The 21,898-nt window shown below is 39.5% G+C and overlaps 3 protein-coding genes across 3 annotated transcripts in view; all 3 read right to left on the bottom strand.

The window, feature by feature from the left end:
- LOC118420063 overlaps window positions 1-7,439 on the bottom strand; it is a 22,568-nt gene extending 15,129 nt beyond the window's left edge. The window contains exons 1-6 of the mRNA XM_035826768.1: window positions 7,223-7,439; window positions 4,838-4,924; window positions 4,245-4,355; window positions 4,032-4,142; window positions 1,516-1,626; window positions 431-538 (exon numbers count right to left, since the gene is read on the bottom strand). Of these exons, the coding sequence (XP_035682661.1) occupies window positions 431-538; window positions 1,516-1,626; window positions 4,032-4,142; window positions 4,245-4,355; window positions 4,838-4,924; window positions 7,223-7,439 (745 nt within the window). The remainder of the gene's footprint in view (window positions 1-430; window positions 539-1,515; window positions 1,627-4,031; window positions 4,143-4,244; window positions 4,356-4,837; window positions 4,925-7,222) is intronic.
- A 4,827-nt stretch (window positions 7,440-12,266) lies between these two features.
- Window positions 12,267-16,626, bottom strand: LOC118420061 (E3 ubiquitin-protein ligase TRIM71-like). The gene is made up of 5 exons (XM_035826767.1): window positions 16,512-16,626; window positions 15,446-15,642; window positions 14,502-14,630; window positions 14,004-14,046; window positions 12,267-13,342 (listed from the first exon to the last, which is right to left on the bottom strand). The coding sequence occupies exons 1-5, from the start codon at window positions 16,624-16,626 to the stop codon at window positions 12,516-12,518; spliced, it is 1,311 nt and encodes a 436-aa protein (XP_035682660.1). The 3' UTR covers window positions 12,267-12,515.
- Window positions 16,627-17,410: 784 nt separating this feature from the next.
- On the bottom strand, window positions 17,411-21,573 carry LOC118419977 (sulfotransferase family cytosolic 1B member 1-like). Its single transcript, XM_035826681.1, has 5 exons — window positions 21,354-21,573; window positions 20,522-20,666; window positions 20,048-20,142; window positions 19,389-19,545; window positions 17,411-17,775 (listed from the first exon to the last, which is right to left on the bottom strand). The coding sequence occupies exons 1-5, from the start codon at window positions 21,483-21,485 to the stop codon at window positions 17,666-17,668; spliced, it is 639 nt and encodes a 212-aa protein (XP_035682574.1). The 5' UTR covers window positions 21,486-21,573; the 3' UTR covers window positions 17,411-17,665.
- Between the last annotated feature and the right edge of the window lie 325 nt (window positions 21,574-21,898).

The raw sequence follows: 21,898 nt of genomic DNA, 5'->3' as shown, positions 1-21,898 counted from the left end.
CTAGATGCCTTATGGTCCAGTCCATCCAGGTGAGCAGGTACATTTGTATCCGCCATCTTTATTCACACAGCGTCCATGTCCACATGGCTTCCTGGTACATTCGTTGATATCTGTGAGATAAATGTGAAAAAGTATTAGAAAACTGGGTTGTCCGTGTCTTCTACAGAAGAATACACAAATCTACTTCTAGTACGGCACATATTCACCTCGCTGACAGTTCTGTCCAGTCCATCCAGGTGAGCAGGTACATTTGTATCTGCCATTTTTGTTCACACAGCGTCCATGTTGGCATGGTTTCTTGGCACACTCATTGATGTCTGTATGATAAAGAAAATAAAACTTTATGGCACCCAACATAATGTTTAACTTCTTCAAACTATGTTTGTAATCAACTACAGGAAAATCCTGGAAAGTAGACAAAGGTACTTACTTTGCTGACAGTTCTGTCCAGTCCATCCAGGTAAGCAGACACATGTGTATCCGCCATCTTTGTTCACACAGCGTCCATGTCGGCAAGGGGTCTTGGCACACTTAATGTCTGTGTTATAAAGAAAACAAAACTTTGTGGCACTCTTCAAACTATGTTGGAAACCAACTAGAGGGAAAACATGGAAAGAAGACAAAAGTTTCTCACCTTGCTGACAGTTCTGTCCAGTCCATCCGGGTGAGCAGGTACATTTGTATCCACCATCTTTGTTCACACAGCGTCCATGTTGACATGGGTTCATGGTACATTCGTTGATATCTGTGAGACAAGTGTGAAATGGACTCGAATCATGTCCCTAGCTATTATGTCTTTTGTACCATGTATGCAAAATTGTGTGTATAGACTTATAAAACTCATTAGGACTTTAATGACGTAAACTGTATCTCTGAGCTTTCATGAATAAACAAAGGTTCGAACAGACAAGCAAAGAAACTGTTGAGTTTTAGCAAACTGGATCCCCTATATGTCTCTTCTACAGAGGAAAACAGAAATCTTTTCTTTCTTTCTTTCTTTCTTTATTGACGATGAGACAAGTCATTACAAGGGTCTGCCTAGGCAGCTTTGGGCTGGTAGCGGCAGACCCTACAAAAATACGGACGAACATACAAAGAATTCATACAATATAATACAATAAGATAATCAATAATTAAAAGGTGTCATGCAACTATACGGATATGAAAGGGATTGATCTATACAATATAGCAATAGCTTAATTAAAAGATTGGAGTAGGTGGAAGGTCAGTATGCTATCATACAACGAGTTTAATATTAAAATCCTGACAGGATTTCTATTACGACATGCATTCACCTCGCTGACAGTTCTGTCCAGTCCATCCAGGTGGACAGACACAGGTGTATCCGCCATCTTTGTTCACACAGCGTCCATTTTGACATGGGCTCTTGTCACACTCATTGATGTCTGTGTGATAAAGAAACAAATGTTGTGGCACACAATCATAATAAGCTTATTCAAACTAGGTTTCTAATCAACTAGAGGAAAACACGGAAAGTAAACAAAAGGTGCTGACCTTGCTGACAGTTCTGTCCAGTCCATCCAGGTGAGCAGACACAGGTGTATCCGCCATCTTTGTTCACACAGCGTCCATGTTGACATGGGCTCTTGTCACACTCATTGATGCCTGTGTGATAGAGAAACAAATGTTGTGGCACACAATTATAATAAGCTTCTTCAAACTAGGTTTCTAATCAACTAGAGGAAAACATGGAAAGTAGACAAAAGGTGCTGACCTTGCTGACAGTTCTGTCCAGTCCATCCAGGGGAGCAGGTACATTTGTATCCGCCATCTTTGATCTCACAGTAGCCATGTTGACACGGGGTGTTGACACATTCATTGACGTCTGTATGATAAATAAAACAAGTCTTTGTGGCACTCAATCATAGTGTTTCAAGCTAGGTATAAAACTATGTTTCAGATAAACTAGAGGAAATTAGACAAAATGTGCTCACCTTGCTGACAGTTCTGTCCAGTCCATCCAGGTGAGCAGGTACATTTGTATCCGCCATCTTTGTTCACACAGCTTCCATGTTGACAAGGGTTCCTGGTACATTCGTTGATGTCTGTGGGTCAAATGTGAAACAAGATTAGAGAACATCCATGAATCGTTTGACGAGAAACAAGATTAAAAAAGCTATTTACTTTCTATTCTGTGTGTGGCACATATTCACCTTGCTGACAGTTCTGTCCAGTCCATCCAAGTGAGCAGATACATTTATATCCGCTATCTTTGTTCACACAGCGTCCATGTTGGCATGGGTTCCGGGTACATTCGTTGATATCTGTGAGACAAGTGTGAAATGGACTCGAATCCCTAGCTATTATGTCTTTTGTATCATGTATGTAAAATTGTGTATATAGACTTATAAAACTCATGAGGACTTTAATGACGTAAACTATATCTCTGTTATCTACGTTGTTTGACCCTTGCCTCTTCCCTCATGACCTCAAAGAAAAGCGGCCTGCAGGCCGATTTGAGCTTTCATGAATAAACAAAGGTTCGAACAGACAAACAAAGAAACAGTTTTAGCAAACTGGATCCCCTCTATATGTCTCTTCTACAGAGGAAAACAGAAATCTATTTCTATTATGACATGCAGTTCACCTTGCTGACAGTTCTGTCCAGTCCATCCAGGTGGACAGACACAGGTGTATCCGCCATCTTTGTTCACACAGCGTCCATGCTGACATGGTTTCTTGTCACACTCATTGATGTCTGTGTGATAAAGAAAACAAATGTTGTGGCACACAATCATAATGTTTACCTTCTTCAAGCTATGGTTCTAATCAACTAGAGGAAAACCTGGAAAGTAGACAAAAGGTGCATGCTCACCTTGCTGACAGTTCTGTCCAGCCCATCCAGGTGAGCAGGTACATTTGTATCCGCCATCTTTGTTCACACAGCGTCCATGTTGGCATGGGGTCTTGACACACTCATTGATGTCTGTATGATAAAGAAAACAAGTCTTTGTAGCACTCAATCATAGTGTTTACAAGCTAGGCATAAACCTTCTTCAAACTATGTTTCAGATCAACTAGAGGAAATTAGACAAAAGGTGCATGCTCACCTCGCTGACAGTTCTGTCCAGCCCATCCAGGTGAGCAGGTACATTTGTATCCGCCATCTTTGTTCACACAGCGTCCATGTTGGCATGGGGTCTTGACACACTCATTGATGTCTGTATGATAAAGAAAACAAGTCTTTGTAGCACTCAATCATAGTGTTTACAAGCTAGGCATGAACCTTCTTCAAACTATGTTTCAGATCAACTAGAGGAAATTAGACAAAAGGTGCATGCTCACCTCGCTGACAGTTCTGTCCAGCCCATCCGGGTGAGCAGGTACATTTGTATCCGCCATCTTTGTTCACACAGCGTCCATGTTGGCATGGGGTCTTGACACACTCATTGATGTCTGTATGATAAAGAAAACAAGTCTTTGTAGCACTCAATCATAGTGTTTACAAGCTAGGCATGAACCTTCTTCAAACTATGTTTCAGATCAACTAGAGGAAATTAGACAAAAGGTGCTCACCTTGCTGACAGTTCTGTCCAGTCCATCCGGGTGAGCAGGTACATTTGTATCCGCCATCTTTGTTCACACAGCGTCCATGTTGACATGGGTTCCGGGTACATTCGTTGATGTCTGTGGGTCAAATGTGAAACAATATTACGGAACATCCATGAATCTTTTGACGTGAAACAAGATTAGAAAAGCTATTTCCTTTCTAGTCTGTGCACATATTCACCTTGCTGACAGTTCTTTCCAGTCCATCCAAGTGAGCAGATACAATTGTATCCACCATCTTTGTTCGCACAGTGTCCATGTTGACATGGTCTCTTGGCACATTCATTGATGTCTGTGTGATGAAGAAAACAAACCTCTTGGTAATTGCACTAAATGCAATGTTTACATGTATGCAAAGACCCTCTTCAAAGTTCGCTTTAAAGCAACCGGGGAAGCTGCCAAGTAGACAAAAAGATTAGAAAAGCTGTTAACTTTCTAGTCTGTGTGTGGCACATATTTACCTTGCTGACAGTTCTGTCCAGTCCATCCAGGCGCGCATGTACAATTGTACCCGCCATCTTTGTTCACACAGTATCCATGTTGGCACGGCTTCCTGGTACATTCATTGATGTCTGTGAGACAAATAGGAAACAATATTAAGAAACTGGACCAACCTATGTCTCTATTACAAAAAAAGCACAAACATTTCCTGTCAAAGTACGGCATAAACCCACCTTGCTGACAATTCTGTCCAGTCCATCCAGGAGAGCAGACACAGGAGTATCCGCCATCTTTGTTCACACAGCGGCCATGTTGGCATGGTTTCTTTGTGCATTCATTGACACCTGTGAGACAAATGTGAGATAAGATTTGAAAACGAAAACACCCAGAATGTCTCTGCATGGAAATGAAAACAGAAATCTATATTTCTAGTTTACGTCTGACGTATATTTGCCTTCGTGACAGTTCTGTCCAGTCCATCCAGGTGAGCAGATACATTTATATCCGCCATCTTTGTTCACACAGCGTCCATGTTGACATGGGTTCTTGGCACATACATTGATGTCTGTGTGAAGAACAAGGAAATTGAATGGTTAATCAACTCAACATCATTCAAATGCTCTCTGCATACATGTTAGCTATGCCAAGATTCTAGCTAAATCAGAGACTACATAATTTGACAAAAATGCATTGAAAAGATAAAACACAGAAATATTGTAGCAGAATAAAATAATTTCTAAACCCAAAGAAAAGAAGGTCATACACTGTACTCTATGCAACTGTTGTGCAATGAAGTTCTTATCATAATATTATCAAGATAGCCTACCTGTGGTTGGCAGGGGCGCGACGGTGGTTAGCAAGCCAGTTCCTGCGTTCCCATCGGTCTTTGTAACTGACTCTACCGCTGGTCGTCCTGAAGGTGGTGTAGAGAGTCCAGTTACACGGACAATGGTCACGCTGTAATTCCGGGGGGATGTCATCAACCATGCAGTACTGGTGTACGGCATTGTCAGATTAGCCAACATCAGTGCGACATCTTCACTCTCCTACAGTCGAGGAAGAATTTTGATATATCATGGAAAATATTACAATAGATGGTGATGGGATTATGTAATTTACCCCCCGAAACCCAGTATATGATAATACAGGTTATTATTTCACGATTTGATATCGTTACATTATATAATTGATTCATGTTGAATGTGTAATTCATTGTATTATAACTAGAATATTCTAAGTGTTAATGAGAAAACCATTCGAAAATAGTAGTTATAATTTTTGTATTTTATCCATGAGGACTTTAGGGAGAGTAGAGGATGTATTTCAACACTAATGGAGATTCCTTGATAAACAAATAATAGGTCTTATTCAAACCTTCATACATTAAAGAATTGTAGCCAACAAGATACTGGTGGATAAATAGATTTTTCCGTGGGGACATAATACAATTAACATACAGACAATAACAAATACATAATGTAACATTTTGTCAACAGTTAATCATTTGAAGATGTATGAAGTAAGAATTAATGGTCATACAAAATGTTAGAGATGTACAGAGTACATGATTAAAATCCTAAAAATCCCACAAACATGATTTATCATATAATGATTTGTTCATTTGCAAATTCATGGCCCTAGGCTAATTGCAAGAGTACAGACGGTAAAAAGTAACAAGCGTCTATTCTATACAGCTATTTATATGCATGCATATGATTCTACATTCTTTACTGGGAGGTTTGATGTCTTCTTTGGAGGCAGAGTTTATTTCATGAAAACAAGAGAAGTCTTGCTGGCTTACTTTCTGTCCAGGCTTGAACTGAATGACGCTGAGGGCAATGATTATGATTACAAAAACTCCAAAGGCTAGCAGAAGACGATAGGCTGCGCTTAATACCCCCGCATTCCACATCTGCCAGGCAAACTCTGTGATGTATGATGTAAAATGGATTTAGGCAGAAAAGGCAACATTTTTTAAAAAAACGCAGAATGTTTTCTCTCTAGCCTTATGTCCAGCTAATCGCATACAAAGTTATACCATTAGGCTTGCCCCAAAGTAGTGTATGCGGGTGAAAACAATGGGGCTATGAAAGGGGGAATCTGAGTGATTGCCAGCCCACGTAGACAGCCTGGGCAAACAAGTCTGGTGCACAGCCCAGCCTTTTCCGTAAACCTGTTCTGCTTGGAGGAAAGACACACCAGCAAAAACAATATGTTTTCTCCTTCGGAAAAACATAATAACTGTTATGGCTTGTGTGTACGGTGGATCCCTCCCTTTGTGCTAACTGGAAAATCAAACAATAATGACAAACAAAAGCATAAAACTGCTCATGATGAAAAAATTCATTTGGTATTGGGATCCCACTGAGGTATCTGGTTCAAACTATAACCATTCACAGCAATATGAGAGCCCAATATAATCACATTTATAAGTAGTTATTACTACCATAGAATGTGCCAAATAGCAGTTACTCAAGCAACTGGATATGGTTTTTGAAACGGTCAATCGTGTCAGATGGACTCTACTATTTTTCGTCAGTGTCACTCAGGAAATATATTGGATGCTGCTTGAAAGGTATGACCGTTTCCAAAATCATATCCAGCTGCTTGAGAATACGTAACTGCTCTGGCAAAACGTATTACCTGGTTGTCTATTCGTTTACCTTCTTCGGCGTACCATATAATCTCTTATGCTTTTATTCATAACGTTAGATGCCGCCATTTTCAATATTTAGATAGATACAGATATCAATGTACTTTGTGTTGGCATGCAGAATCGTTCTCAAACATCTTTCTTTCCTTTTTGCAAAACTGCTATTCAACGATTCATCTTCAACCCTTTAAGTGCATTAGCAATATATTTCTACAGGCAATGACTTGTACGAGGGGTTTCGTCGGGGTTCCGCAACAGACAATTTTCTACTCATTTTAGCTTTGTTACAACAAAGTAAAAAAATGTAACAGGACATGCACAATGACAACGGTGTAAAAACAATATATCATAATGCACATCATCATCATCGTGCGGATATTAATCAATCAATCAATTAATCAATGAATACACTCTATATATGCAAATAATGATATCAAGACATGAATATGTAACTACATAGACTACAATTGCATAACAATGAACATATATATATATATATATATATTCAAAATGCTGATATTCTTGTTGTTTTGCGTTTTAAGCTGTATCTAGACGTACCTCGAGCTTTGTAACCAAAGCTAACCTCCTCGGGATGTTCGTAGACGTTGGAGTCGTTGGAGTCCTCGCGATCGGTGGACGACGCGTCTTGTTCCGGACAATACGCGACATTGTCTTCCTGGGTAGGGCCCTTAGACTTAAATCCCTCAAGGTCCAGATAATAGTGGTTTTCAGAGTCCTTATGCCTCCATATTTTAGTGAACGCACGGCCGAGCATTTTTCTCTTGCTCTTGTACCGAAATTTGTCTCCTAGCAACAAAATATCATTGTGACATATCCCAATATAGATAAAGCCCATGATTTCCTTAGCTTCATAGTATGATCACAGGTCTAGAAAATATTATCTGTCATGAAGGATGCTTGCCAATAATCTCATATTTTTAATTTGCTTTGGGGCAGACGATGACAATGTGGCACTGCACTCAAGTTATTCAAAAAAATTAAATCTCTACAACTGGATTGTAAAACGGAGCTTTACTTCGAATGACATCCATCACTCTTCTTCAGCATCACTAGAATGAACTGGCAGAACAATTCAAAGCAAGCATAGCTAACTGGAAAATCATTTTTGAACATGTCAATTCACTATCTCCTAATTAAGGATCGTCACTCAAATGTAAATCATGTTTATATAGTTCCTTATGGTAAGATAATACAAATATAAATAAAAAGTTATTGTCCTTTGAATTTTAATATTGTTTGAACATTGTTTTATTGATGTCTAAACTTCATAAACGTGCACTAAAGTTAGTAACTCAATCCAACAGTGCCATATACAAAGTACACATAGAAGGTACTAAAGGCGGTCCTCCCCGACCGAACCCATATTTACACATAGGTGGAGTGAGGAAGGTTGTCTTTCCGAATGGGGCATTCACACTGAAACCGAATCAGCAGGAATCAAGCAGAACCAGCCGGAATGAAGAATTTGCAAAATTCGTGCCACATCGGGCGGGAATTCCAAATGCACTAATTTAAAATAAGTCGTACCTCTTCACACGAGAGTTGGAATAAGCTGGAATGCCGTCTATATGAAAATGATTGTATATTCATGGGTATTCGTAGTAAATTACATTCAAGATATCTGAGTTTATTATTGTGGCCGGCCGGTTCTCCATCGAATGAGATCAAAATGTTACAAATGATATTGGCATGCCTTAGAATGCGGTCGTACTGTAGTTACTAAATTTAGTTAAGATAGTTAGAAAACACTTTGAATGCCGTTCGATACTTATCCACCTCAAATGCACTTCGAAAGTATGAGCATGACAAAAACATTCGGCATGGCCCGAGAATAAGCACACATCTGGAATACAATGAGAATTTCTAGAAGACACTAAGGATTTCCAGGAATATACAAAGAATTTTATTCAGACGACATTCCGGCATATTGCGATTCTCGTGTGAAGGTCACAACGTCGGGGGCAAGGCGAGTATTGAACCCTGGTCCTCTAGAGTCTAGAGCACAACACTCTATCAGTTACGCCAAAGATCTTATTTGTGGGAACGGCCTGGTTCAAATGTTCTTCTGTGATGTTCCCGCGTGATGAAAATATATCTATTGTTTGTTGCTATCAGAGACGCATGACGAAAAGTAAAGCCCACAATAAGATCTTACTGTCTTACAAATTCCAGTTGTATAATAATTATTATAACTTAACGCATTCGTAACATCAATAGTATGTAGAGATTAGGCTATTCATCATATATGATACCTAAACAGACAGAGTCGTATATATTTTCGCGAACTCTTCGTTAGATTTTGTTTGAGATGATGGACACCCTTTACGAAACGGTGCTGGACTTTTAAATTTTGTTTTACTTTTGCTACAAGCTTAGGGTATCAACGGGAGGACAAGAAAAGAGAAACAATTTCTTTTTGGAAATGAAATAAAAACGAAAGGCAAACAGAAATACCTTAGTTTGTTGACAGCATCACAGTGTTGATAAAACGCCCGCCAGTAGGTGTTGCAAACGTACATGTACGTATCACTGAGCAAAAACCGCGTCTAAGCCCTTGTAAAACCAGCTCCAGACAAATGTCAAATTCTGCTTATTATAATGCATATGTAATGTTGTTCCATAGAAGATGTGCCAAGCCGACACGTCAGCATATGCGCATGCCGACACGTCAGCATATGCGCGTGCCTACATACAAGGTATCATTCGGTCACATCGTTACAAGGACGCCATGTTATGTAGACACATTTCCAGACTCATTTCATCAAATATGAATTGAACATAAAATCATCCATCGTTCCCTTGCCATCAAAAAGAAAAGTACACTTTGTAGAAAGTGATCAATGGAATATCTGTCATAAAAAAAAACACAATTGAGCACCTATTGCAACGTGCCATGATGAACCAATTTAGTATCTGGTGGAGAAACAAGATTTGGTCCTGATCGGGACATTATATTAGTGATATATTTTGTCTACCCAAAACATCATACTAGGGGGCACTAGCTATTACAACGTATTCTTATCGCCAAATATGTTATTACCTCCATGTCATGGATGTTATATTTTACCCTGCGTTTGTCTGCGTGTAAACAAGATAACTCAAGAAAGGCTTGGTGAATTGGTTTTATACTTGGTGTGTTGGTAGTGCGTGATAAAAGCTGGAAATGATTAGATTTTGGGCCCCTAGCGGCTTCCCTTGGTACTGCAGCGCAACTTCTGGGTTCGCTATCTCTTGTTCATACCTGTTTCGTACAAGCCATCAAACCCAACTTTCAATAATTTCAAAATAACTGAAATAAACTGAAACAAAGATGCCAATATGTGTAAATGATTATCTCTGGGATAATTGGTTAGCGTTAAAGGACAGACCAACGATATGTCTAGACTGTTATTTTCATCTGTCCTTTTTCTTATCATGTAGGTTTATGACTATGTTTGTATGGTGTATGTAATGTCATAATGTAAGAAATTATAAATATGAATTTAATTCTGAACGCAGGGACACAGAGTATTACTATTAAAATGTCATTTGTTTTGATTCCCTTTGAAGCTTTCGATGTTTTTAAAAAGGCCTACAGGCGTTTTTTGTGTGCGTTTTTTTGCTTATAGTGACTCTCCCTATCTTTTTATTACGAAATAAGAAGACAGTTTGTGCATTGCAATTTACAGCTATACTTTATTCAATTTTAGACGTTGGTAAGAACAAGCAAGTAGAAACGTGTCATGGGGGTTCCTACATAATCTCCAAGAAGATCTTGCGATGGCTTAATAGTAGTATCATAAGCTGGGGAAGGAGTTTACCCGGCAGAGGAGTTTGACTGGCCACCAGCTTATGATATTATATCTTATACTCCCGCATGATCAGCTTTGAGATTAGTTCCTACAGACTGAGTACCATCTTGTTACATCATCTTTTAAACTAAGTAAAGACGAAGAAGCTGGTTCCCAGTTTGAAATGCATCGTATGTAATATGTCAAAGTTGAAGGCCCCTTAGACACAAACAAAATACGCCTGCCAATGAGCCATAGTATTGGTCTAGACAATAACTGTTAAAAAGTCACCTTTGATTGGTCTCTCACAGAGAAAACATTTGTATATCGTACTGGCGGCCATCACAAGCTGCAAAGGAACACTAAGTCACCCTTAAGTCTTTACAAGAGACTATGATTCGCATGCTGGAAATCTCCAGGTGACTTAAGCTTCAAAACATCAAACAAACAGCAGAAGGTTATCCCTGCTGAGATCACAGGCTCTGTAAACCCTTGATCTTTCGAACTTTAATTACAATGATTGCGATGGCACCTGACATCTTGTTGTAAAATAGAGAAATAGTGATGATATATGTTTTGTCCCTGTGTTTCTTTTTTTCTGCAAAATGCTTTCCTTCTCATTTTCCAAGTAACTGGATATGATTTTGCAATATACGTGTTATCAAGTAGTCTAGATTTGCTGTTATAAGTGCACATTGTAGCCTGTAATTTCATATACACATGTACCTTTCCACAAAGTTCTGCTGACAATCTTACTTATAGTCTGCATAGATCTAGAATGTCATAGCATAACAATATCCATACATACTACAATAACGCCAAAAAAAGTTACTCGAGTAACTGGATATGATTTGGAAACGATGAGAATCATGAGACGTTTCAGGAAGGATCCACTAACTTTCGTCAGTGACACTGAAATGTAGGGGATGTATCTGAAACGTCGAAACGTTTCCAAAATTAAATCCAGTTGCTTGAGTAACGCATTTTTTTTTATCATCTGGCGTACCTGAATGTCTAACATTCTATGGGTGAACTTGTATTTTGTCACGTCACTACAGCACACATGCAAAATCAAATCTACAACATGGATAGCACAAGCTGACAAAACACTTATTCATCTCTAAACCATTAAAATAACCTCTATATATAGACCATACTTAGGCTACGAATTTCGCCAATAAACTGCAATACGAATGTATTGAGCAAAAATGAGATTTAACCCTATTTGATACTTCTCAAAACACTGTTTCTGATTAATTATCGTTCGTTCGTCCCATAGCCTTTTAATCAGCCGTAGGCTTTAGCCGTAGCCGGCAGCTTTGAGCCGTAGGCTGATTAATCAGCCGTAGGGGCAGCACAACATCAATAGGCATTGTAGTCCCCTGGCGGCGCCTATCTCCTCTCCGGGGCATGGTGAATGTGAATGATGTAAATCACCGTGTGGCTGATACGACACGAAGGTTCGCCAGGCCTCCGCCCGGGTGATTTGTAGTGAATCACCAACTCCAGACAGAATGGTTTGCTCCATCCACACCGCACCATCGCACGTGTGGGGGTTCTTTAACGTGCATGGGGTGTGACTCTCCCCATACACGGGGTGTGACTCTCCCCATACACGGGACCTCCATTTAACGTCCTTTTTCACTTGAGTAAAGTGAGGAAAGTCGTGTTAAGTGCCTTTCCCAAGGGCACAAGATCGGTGACACGGTAGGCGGATTCGAACCCGCAACCTCTCGGTGCAAATCCGAACATGCTACCGCTGCGCCACGCGGTCACCACATTAATTATACAATACAATATATATGCAAAGTGCATCCCGATTGTCTATAAGGGTTGAAATGAATGAATGACTCTCAATTTAAGGAAATGTTAGCTATGTAATATAATGAGGATGGCATTTGATCGGAAATGTGACATACGTTCGCCTCCCTTCTCAAATACAGTGTAGTCACTTCAAGTTAAGGACCACGTACACGTATTTCATTGTTCAACAACATCTGCATGGCTGTATTGGTGAGCATACATCATACAGTTCGTCAGTGATGGACATGGTGCTAGAGTTAGTACCGTGGAAAGATGATAACACTGTGAATGGAGGGGGAAGTGATGACCAACTGTCCATGTGGTCCCACGGCTACACCTTCATACCGTCTATTAGTAGACGCAACATGACGGAGATACCGACCGCTGCTCGTGAAAATTATTGCCGCGATATTTCCAGTGCCCGTTACGACGATGTGGTCCGAAATGTCCGTACAGATGCCATGTAATTCGGCTGGCATGTTGGCATTGAACTTGAAAAGGAAGTTTCCTTGCCCGTTGAAGCTGTAGACGTGGTCCGTACCGTAGTCTGACACAAAGATGTTCCCTTCCCTGTTGACGGTGACCGACCCCGGGTTCACCATCTTCTGTTGTTCCCCAAACCTGGTCACAAGCGAACCGTCTGGCCGGAGAATTTTTACTTGACCGCTGCCTTCAAGGATTTCAGTCACAATGATGAGTTTCCTCTGGTAGTTGATGGCTATCCCGAGGTTGGTATGAAACCCCACTAACAACTTCAGCATCGGGTGACCCCCCGTTGTGTACTGAATGAGATATTCACCAAATGAGCGAGTTTTTCCGAGGACCCATATCATATTGTCTCCGTCAATAGCTACATCATAGGGCATCATCTTCTTACCGTGGGTTCGCGGCACAACAGTCGGGAACAGGTGGAGGTGAGTCCCGGACATGTCGTGGACTTGCACCCGTCTGTTGCCCGAGTCTGCTACGTATATGTCGTTATGTTCTGAGACGAAAACACCATGAGGTCGAAGAAACTTCCCTGGTTCGTCGCCTATTCCTCCGAAGGTGATTTTCTCTATCTCTCCTGGTTCCTGATTTATCCCTTGTCATAAAAAAACAACAAAACAAAGTAGGTCTAACGGAAAACAGGCTTTTCTTGGATGAGTGACATACATGATTACCAAGACTACAGAGGGCCTGCAAATCAGTCTCGACAGCTATCGTAAGCCGCAATAGCCGGTAAAGCAGCTGCATTGGGCCCAGAGATAAAAAGCTCAGTGAGGTGTAGTGTAATAACTAGGCTGTGTGACACAAGGATATTGTTGTACTTCCTATATCTCAGCACTTCATCTGATGGATGGTATTGAATGCTTCAGCCCAGAGTTCCACAGATCAAGGGGATTTACGCGAAAGCAAGACAACTAGGAGTACTGGCTACAACACATGCAGGGTTTTTTTTAAATGATTTGACATATTCGGATGTTCTAAAAACAATATCATTTTTAGCGGCAACTGAAGTTGGACGTTTGGTTTTTTTTCAATGAAAATCTCCTAAAGTTTCCTTAATTGTTTCATCTGTATATCTTTAAAACCAAGCAACAATGGTTCACTACAATGATAAAATCAAATAATAATAATGATAAAAAATAAACTGGATCAGGCTAAAATCTAAAATCTTATTTACAAATTAGGGTGAACATTCAAAACATTATGCTTGAAATGTTGAGCCCTTAAAATAAAAGAACAACATCAACTTGACTTACCTTCAACTGTTGTACGTGCTGTTGGTGCAGTCATGTGAGTCTCCTAGATTAGAAAAAAACGTTGTTTAAAATTAGTCACTTTGTCAGCTTTCTGTTTGTATTTTCTTATTGCTTTATCAGCTACATGCACATGAACAATTTCACATCTCAAAACGTTCTGTTACTTTTATTTTAATTTTTTTATTGCTTAATAAGCTACAAGCACATGACCCATTCCACATTTAAGAACAATACCCATATTAATACATGGTCTATAGCAATAGCAATATATGTCCTGTTTTTTCTGTATTTTCAATCTTTGTATCCGACTAGCTGCTTTTTCATTACATTTTTCTACCTCCTTCCATCATTTTCATATTCCTGACATAATCAATTCATCAATTGTTTTTGGTTTTCGTTGTTGTCAGCGTACTCACAGATATGATGACGTTGGTAGATAAATTCCCAACAAAAATAGACACAAGTCTGTGTACTTACGTCATTCGTCTGTGTACTTACGTTATTCAAAAGTTGAACAGTTGTTGAGGCACTAGTGACAGAAAGTCCTGTCGTCGCTCCCAAAGTGCGGGGCGTTTCCCTTGCATCTGATTTATACGTCACAGAGATGGTCGTCAGACTTGGCACATGCTGTAAATTAAAGAAACAGAATGAAAACTCTCAGATACTCATTAGTTGGTACATCTAAAGGTTGATCATGATAGTTTATTTGCAAAATCATGCCGGCGCATGCCCGAAGGATACTTGCACGTGGCGCTAGATCACCTTTATCCATTGGGTAACCTATATCCGTTGCTTTTAAAAACAGGATATTGGGGGATATCACGTTGATGGACTTTAGTTTCAAATTGCAATATTTTCAGGATATTGCAGTTTAAAGCTATCACCCGCTAACTTAATGTGCCTAAATACACTGTTATTAAAAAGCAATGGATATAGGTTACCCAACGGATAAAGGTGAACTAGCGTTACATTCTCAAAATAAGGGTAGAGTCATTCAGTATAACATTTCTAATCTGCTATAAGGTGTAAGTTTTACTTCTTCTTTGAAGGCAGTGGTAAATGAACTGTCCCACTTTCTGCAAAATAAGTGGGTTTTGTGATTTGTGTGAAAATGTAGTCTTTAGCTGATCTCCTATATGGTTAAAGCTCGGTGAAATTGAGGCAACAGTTTAAAATTATTTGTTTATTTCGGCCTCGTGGTGAGGGCACAGACCTATTAAGTTATTATTAATAATAATAAGTGCTCTTCAATTCCCAGTGCATTCATGGGACAATATTTACAAAATATATGGTTTACAGGTAGCTTTTTATAACGAACTCTTTCTATTTCTATTCGGTGCGCACTAATTCTTATTTTACATATGGCGGATCTTTCATCAAACTCGTTATGATTCTCGCCTCTACCAGTATTAGTCTATGATAAAACGAGAATACGAGCTTACCGGGAAGGTTGTGGTCTCCTGTTGTTGTTGTTGCCCACCGCTGGAGACAGGACTACTGGTGAAGATGATCACGGATCCTGTTACGGTCACAGCTACCAGGATAGCAAGGATGACAACTACACCGATACACATTGCCCGGTGGAGCGGATTTGCAAAATAGCGCTGTCCACAACTCGTGTTTTCTTCTGCATTCTCGTCTAAAATAATTAATAAAATGTACTGTTAGCACATTCTCTATGCATTTACCCTTATAACTATGTAAACATAAGAATATAAAGATATATACTAAATATACAGATCCTCACTATGTCTCCTTTTAATATCGTATGTATAAAATGCAACAAGTGCACCCTGTAAACTTTAAGGTTCTATTCAATCTATTGTATGTATCATTTGTATGATACAGAACCTAAGTGTAGTCGTACTTGTTCTATGCTATCAGCAAGTAGTCTAACGCAACGTTCTGGCTTTGTCTCACATTGTTCACAATGTTTTCTTTTCTTTCAATATTGTATAGCATAGAATCTACACCTACTGTTACAGCATTAGATTAATGTTACTATACAGCTAGTTGTTACACAATATACTTCACTTTGTCTGACATTGTACGCGATGCAATTGTTGTGCAATAAACTTTGACTTGACTTGACCCTTATCCCAAATGCTTCATTTTATCACAAGTACTAGGCAAGGTACGTTTACTTTATTTGTTCTTAACTAGTATCAAGTAAGTGATAAATACCAGTGAATTTAATAACAAATAGACACACGTTCTCACCTTGGATGAATAACAACATTCTATAAATTACGGCTGATGGTTTTAGTTCACAGTACGTCGTATATCATTCACATTCTATTCATGTCAGAAGTCACTATTGTAACCTTATCATATATACGATTGCAAATAATCTGCATCCTCCTTCAGTGACTATAATGTAGGTCCTTTGAATTATTTTGTTGGAATTAGAAATGATAACCAAACAAAAGTTAGAGTTGGGTCCCAACAGCCGTTTTCTATCCAAACGCACTCACATACACAGTGGGATGTACAAGACTGGAATCGTACCTTGTTGATGCTCTCTGTTGTCGCCTGTCCTGTCCTCAGCTGCTGTCAGCCCTCCGTCAGTGCTTGACGTCCGTGTGACCTGTAGCTCTATAGACTGGGGTTCCTGGCTAGACATATTTTGCACTGTCTGAGAAACACGCTCCAACAATAGACAGTCAATGATGGAACCAAGGACGTCTAGCCAGGGCAATACGGGTTGACTCGCCGAAAAGGAAAATTGAATGGGATCTTCGAAAGTCGAAAAAAATTCTGTGGCTGGTATTTTTAGTACACTAGTCGTTTGCCAACGGACACATGAGAAAACAAAAGACTATAACTGCCTCTTGCTCACGACGCAGCGAGGAAATGTTATAAGTTCTCAGATCGTAGTCTGTTCTGCTCTGAAGGGAACAAATGCCTCGGCTTCTACCAACACTGAGGTTTTCTACCAAAATGTAATGTTCAGCCACAGAGTCTGCCTTCTAGTATTTAATGAAAACGAGTTACATTGCGTAGGCGTTCGTTTCCCTGCATGCCGACCGAACGAATGATGAGCTAGCTCCGCTTGCCTGACCGCACTTCCGTTAACAGAGTGTCACTAAACTAATTTGTCTGGAATGGCTGGAAATGTTTTGCCTATCTAGAACACGCATTGCATAAATATCATAGGCATCATAAACATCGCAAGTCATAACCCAACAATATTCATCAACATGTCATTCCTTCAAACATTTTATATGATTTGAAGAAAAAAACGTGTAATGGCGCAACAAAATAATTTTCAAGTTGTACAAGTGATCTGACACACGGGTTCATTCTGACTATTTGTGATAGAACCCAGAGTTCCACGACCTCATACATTCGTCAAATTATATTAACCTATATAACCTACATAATTAGACAGTACTGAAATCAAAGCATGAGGTTTTCATTCGTTTATTAAACGTGGCCTAACTTAATACTGACCATAGAAAGTGTGAAAGTGTATTAAAACATGCAAACCTATAAAATTATTTACGGATGGAGTAAAATTGTTTTGTTTTTTTTGCCGGCCATCATATACATTTATGCATGTCATATGTCTGATTCGTGACCTACTTTAGTTTGTTTTCAAAAATATAAATTAACTTGTCATAAGTTTTTTTTACCATCATGGTTAGCAATAAAACATGGGTTTATTCGAAGTCAAACGAGAGGCCTGTACCACCCAGCTTCTTCTCGTACCAGGAGTCGAACAGATCACTCTCTTTTGAAGAGAAAGTGTTCTTCCAGTCTCCAATGATACCTGTAAGTTAAGACAAAAGATAATAGAACAACAAGAACTACAGAAATCCTTGAAGCAAAGCGCAGAAGAAAGAAACAAATTCTTCCTGTGTCAAATGCTATAATTGTGTTGTCCCTACGAGTCAATAGGTGCTTGGATAGGAAAAACATGATGGAACGTGCTCTGGTAGCTATGCTGTTTTGTCACGATAGGTAACGTTAATCTATTACCATTTCTCGTATTTCTCGCTTGTAATCGTTTGGTATGGCGCAAGTGTTGTCGCATGCATTTCCAAATGAATCCCCCTCTTTTGTGATTGACGTCAATGATTTCGATACCAATCCTTAGTAGGCTCTACTCGTGCGTGCCTGTCGTCAGCCGTCGTATGTTGGTAACAACGTATGCAAGAGAAACCGAGTGCCGGACATCTGATAAGGCTTAGGGAAAATGTTTTGTTTTCTAGATCTGTTTAAGTCCTGAAAAATTAGGGTCGGTAGGCAGGGATGAAAAATGGAGATATAGTTTTGGGTCTGTCTGTCTGTCTGTCTGTCTGTCTGTCTGTCTGTCTGTCTGTCTGTCTGTGTGTTTGTGTTTCCGGATATTTGTGGTCAGCATAACTCAAGAACCTCTGGATGGATTACCATGATATTTGATATGTAAGTAGGTGTCAAGGTCAAGGTCAATTTTGGGCCCCCTGGTATGTGACCTTGGTACTGCAGCAAAAATTCGTTTTTTGTATCTTTTGAACTGGATGTGCTGTGGTCTTGATTTTTTGTGGCAGATAGCTAATGACGTAAGGAATAGGTGCTGTATGTTTGGGTCCCCTACCAGGTTGCTCTGGAACTGCAGGGGCGTTTTTCAAAATCTTCTTAGGAGGATAACTGAACAAGGGAACTACAAATTTAAATGATATTTGGTATGTAGGTAGTTTTGACAGAGATATACATCCAAATATGCAAATTATGCAAACTGGCACTTAATTTGCATAATTAATGAGGGAATTCTATATTTGTAGTGTTTTCCATTATAGGACTCAAATACATGCAATATATGTAGTCTGTGGCTGGTGAAACATGAGCAGATAACAATTATGCAAATTTGACCCCAATTTGCATAATTAATATAAAAGTGCTATAATTCTTCTCAATGGTATATATTACTGGACAATCAACATTGGGACCGGCGTAAATTTTAAAGGTGTACATAACAAAGCATAGATTATATAAATGTGGAAGTAATTTGCATAATAGGACTATTTCATGGAGATATGAGGTCTACGAACTCTTGTTTTTAAAAAGATTTTGGTGAAACAAAGTAAAACTAAAATTCACGGGGCCAGTTATATTTTTTAAAACTTATACTTTAATATTGTGCATAATGCTTACAAATATGTAGATACATTTATCCTTCATTTGATAGAACAATCAGTTTTATTTTTACTTGAATAGAAATCAGACTGAATAAAAATTCTAACTGGAAATTATGTTGTTTCCACTGCCCAGCCCCAAAATGGCTAGGGTCGATAGTTTTTTATAGGTTAGATCGGGAAACAGGAAACACGGAGCTCCTTGCTAAGCCATCAGAAAAGAAAGCCAGACTCATAGCTAATGCTAAGGAGGTTATTCAATACGTACCTTTCCTGGCTATATTCCTTCTCTCTGCCATCTTGGAATTGTCCATGTCTGCCTTCATGTTGTTGAAAGTACTGGCCTCTGCGATGCCTTTTATGGTCGATTCATCCAGATCAACCTCCAGAAATGCCACTATGGCCTTCACAGCACTCAGCAGATCCTGGAAAGGTACGATGAGTGCATTTTTGTTGCATAAAATTTTGTTTTATGGCCCAAGAGAGTCTCATAAGCACATTCATGATTCTACTGAAGCCATATAATGTTTCAAAGAAAACATGACATGATTTCATTCACGCATACCTATCTAAATTTGTCAATGGGTAACTAGAATCAACTAGGCCATCCTATGTGGATATATGTGGTAGAATTTGAATAAAACATGTTGAATGATCGGTCAAACCGCGGGAAGGGTTACGAAAACGTACTAAATTTACGGAAAACGCACGAATCATTATGCAAAACGCACGAATCTTATGAGAAACGCACGAATCACTATGCGAAACGCACGAATCTTATAAGATACGCAGGTGCAACATTTTCCCTTAGCTATGGAACAAATGTTCGGGACAATAATTACGTTAAAGAGGCCAAATTCCCATGGCAAACTATTCTCCCTATAGCCAGCGTAATCAGTCTCGTAGAGAATATCTGTAATACTCTACCTTCTTCATGTCCTCATACTTGAGGAAGAGGAAGTGGGGGTCGTCTCGCAACTGCCACCAGCCGGTCAGCCAGTCACAGTAGTCTCCAAATGGCACTAGATAAGGAGGCAAGCAAATTATACACATAAAAGGCATAGAAAATACGTAAAGAAGGCAATGGGTTGAGTTATCAACACTTCACTAGGGAAGGTCTGATTTCTATCAACTCCCAGAGCTTTCAGCTAACATTTGGTAATCTCCAACCAGATCCACGGTGCGTAATGTATAGTATCAAACTTACGGTGCCCGTTTGACTCCCTTAGCCGGCTATACTCCCTGGCCAGCTTTGATACTATCTTATGGCACCGTAGGATCTGCCTGGAGATTAAACATTTGGGGCTACACAGCAAGTAGCACGGTGCAAGAGCTGTATCACGTATTCTCTCAAAAACATTTTAATCCTATACTGACTAATTGTCCAATTGCCTAACTGACCTGTGCCGCTGCTGAAATCCTCAGCAAACTCTTCCCAACGCACCGAGTCTGGATCCCCGCCCTTCAGTGGCATGAGTTTCTTGTGGAAATGGAACGTCGACACAGCCGTGTCCTTCGGGTTTCTCATCGGCACCAGTACCTTCACCTGAGTTAAACAGATGACAAAAGTGTACTAATGATAGATGCCCCCATTGATGTCAACTTCGGTTACTCTTATCAAACTGTCAAACCTTGCTCAGAATAATGAAATACTATTACTATATACTATACTAAACCATACTAAAAAATTAGAATTTTTTATATAGAACGCTGACACCGATGTATGGAGCTTCATATCACGCGGTGTAGAGGGAAAGGCACACATGCACAGGGACTGCTTTGTTTGGGCAAACATGAGCTTAGGCCTGATAACGATTCCACGCTCTAAGTGTTTCTGGCTATGCATGCTTAATTCAGCCACCTAGTGTAGTAGGGATATTTGTAAGAATTCAGAATGCAAACTTGAACCATCTGATTGTTTATCGAAAAAACTAGTATAATGTGTAGCACAATGATAAGCTTTCTTCCAACACAAACGTATACATCACATTTTCAATGAACGCCCGAACGCTCGAACGCCTTCTTCAGGACTGATAAATATGACCAACCACTTTAGAACGTAAACTCGCGAGAGTTAGGGACACGTGATCTTATCAACACGTGATGTTGCAGATACGTGACGTCAGCAATTGGTCAAACGACATAGTATCATTCATAATACATCGAAACACGTTTCCATTGCGTCATCTACTTACATACATCGTTATATTTCTTTTGGGCACTTTGGGTTTACCTTGTTCTGTGGCTGGGATATCCCTTTTGGTGCAAACTTGATAGGAAGGTGTGTTATCACAAGGCGGGGAGATGGTATGTTTGCGATTGTGACGTAGCCTGGCTGTGTGGCTGTGGGCCGCTTCATCTCCATCGGGCCAAACCCCACGCTATCCACGGTTTGTTCTGTTTTTCCTGCGGCTCGTAGGATCTTAAAGGCGATCTCTGCCACCCAGTTTGTCCCTGAAAAGGATAAATTTGATGTTTTAAATACTAGTAGTAGTATTGGTGTTGTGCACTAACTTCTATCAGGAAGGAAAATAACGTTTTATACGTGATTCAACTGTTGCTTCTAGCCTATGCAAAGTGCTTTGTTGGTCGGATTAAGAATATAGCTAATGTATAAATTATATATATATATATATATATATATATATATATATATATATATATAATTTATACATTAGCTATATTCTTATATATATATATATATATATATATAATACAATACAGCCAGAAAATCAACGAGTCTGCGAGATCGAAATGACATTTACTAAATGACAATGC

Source organism: Branchiostoma floridae, chromosome 7 (genome assembly GCF_000003815.2).
Source record: "Branchiostoma floridae strain S238N-H82 chromosome 7, Bfl_VNyyK, whole genome shotgun sequence".
Lineage (NCBI taxonomy): Eukaryota > Metazoa > Chordata > Leptocardii > Amphioxiformes > Branchiostomatidae > Branchiostoma > Branchiostoma floridae.
This window is presented reverse-complemented; position numbering and strand designations above follow the sequence as displayed.

Bases quoted from the DNA above. Each gene is read 5' to 3' on its own strand.
- LOC118420061 (XM_035826767.1), bottom strand. From the start codon at position 16,626: ATGTCTAGCCAGGAACCCCAGTCTATAGAGCTACAGGTCACACGGACG. The intron at 15,643-16,511 runs GTACGATTCCAG...TAATTATTTTAG, and splicing joins CAACAGAGAGCATCAACAAG to ACGAGAATGCAGAAGAAAAC. The intron at 14,631-15,445 runs GTAAGCTCGTAT...TTTAATTTACAG, and splicing joins AGGAGACCACAACCTTCCCG to CATGTGCCAAGTCTGACGAC.
- LOC118419977 (XM_035826681.1), bottom strand. From the start codon at position 21,485: ATGGAGATGAAGCGGCCCACAGCCACACAGCCAGGCTACGTCACAATC. The intron at 20,143-20,521 runs GTCAGTTAGGCA...CTCCTTATCTAG, and splicing joins GGATTTCAGCAGCGGCACAG to TGCCATTTGGAGACTACTGT. The intron at 19,546-20,047 runs GTAGAGTATTAC...GTACCTTTCCAG, and splicing joins AGTATGAGGACATGAAGAAG to GATCTGCTGAGTGCTGTGAA.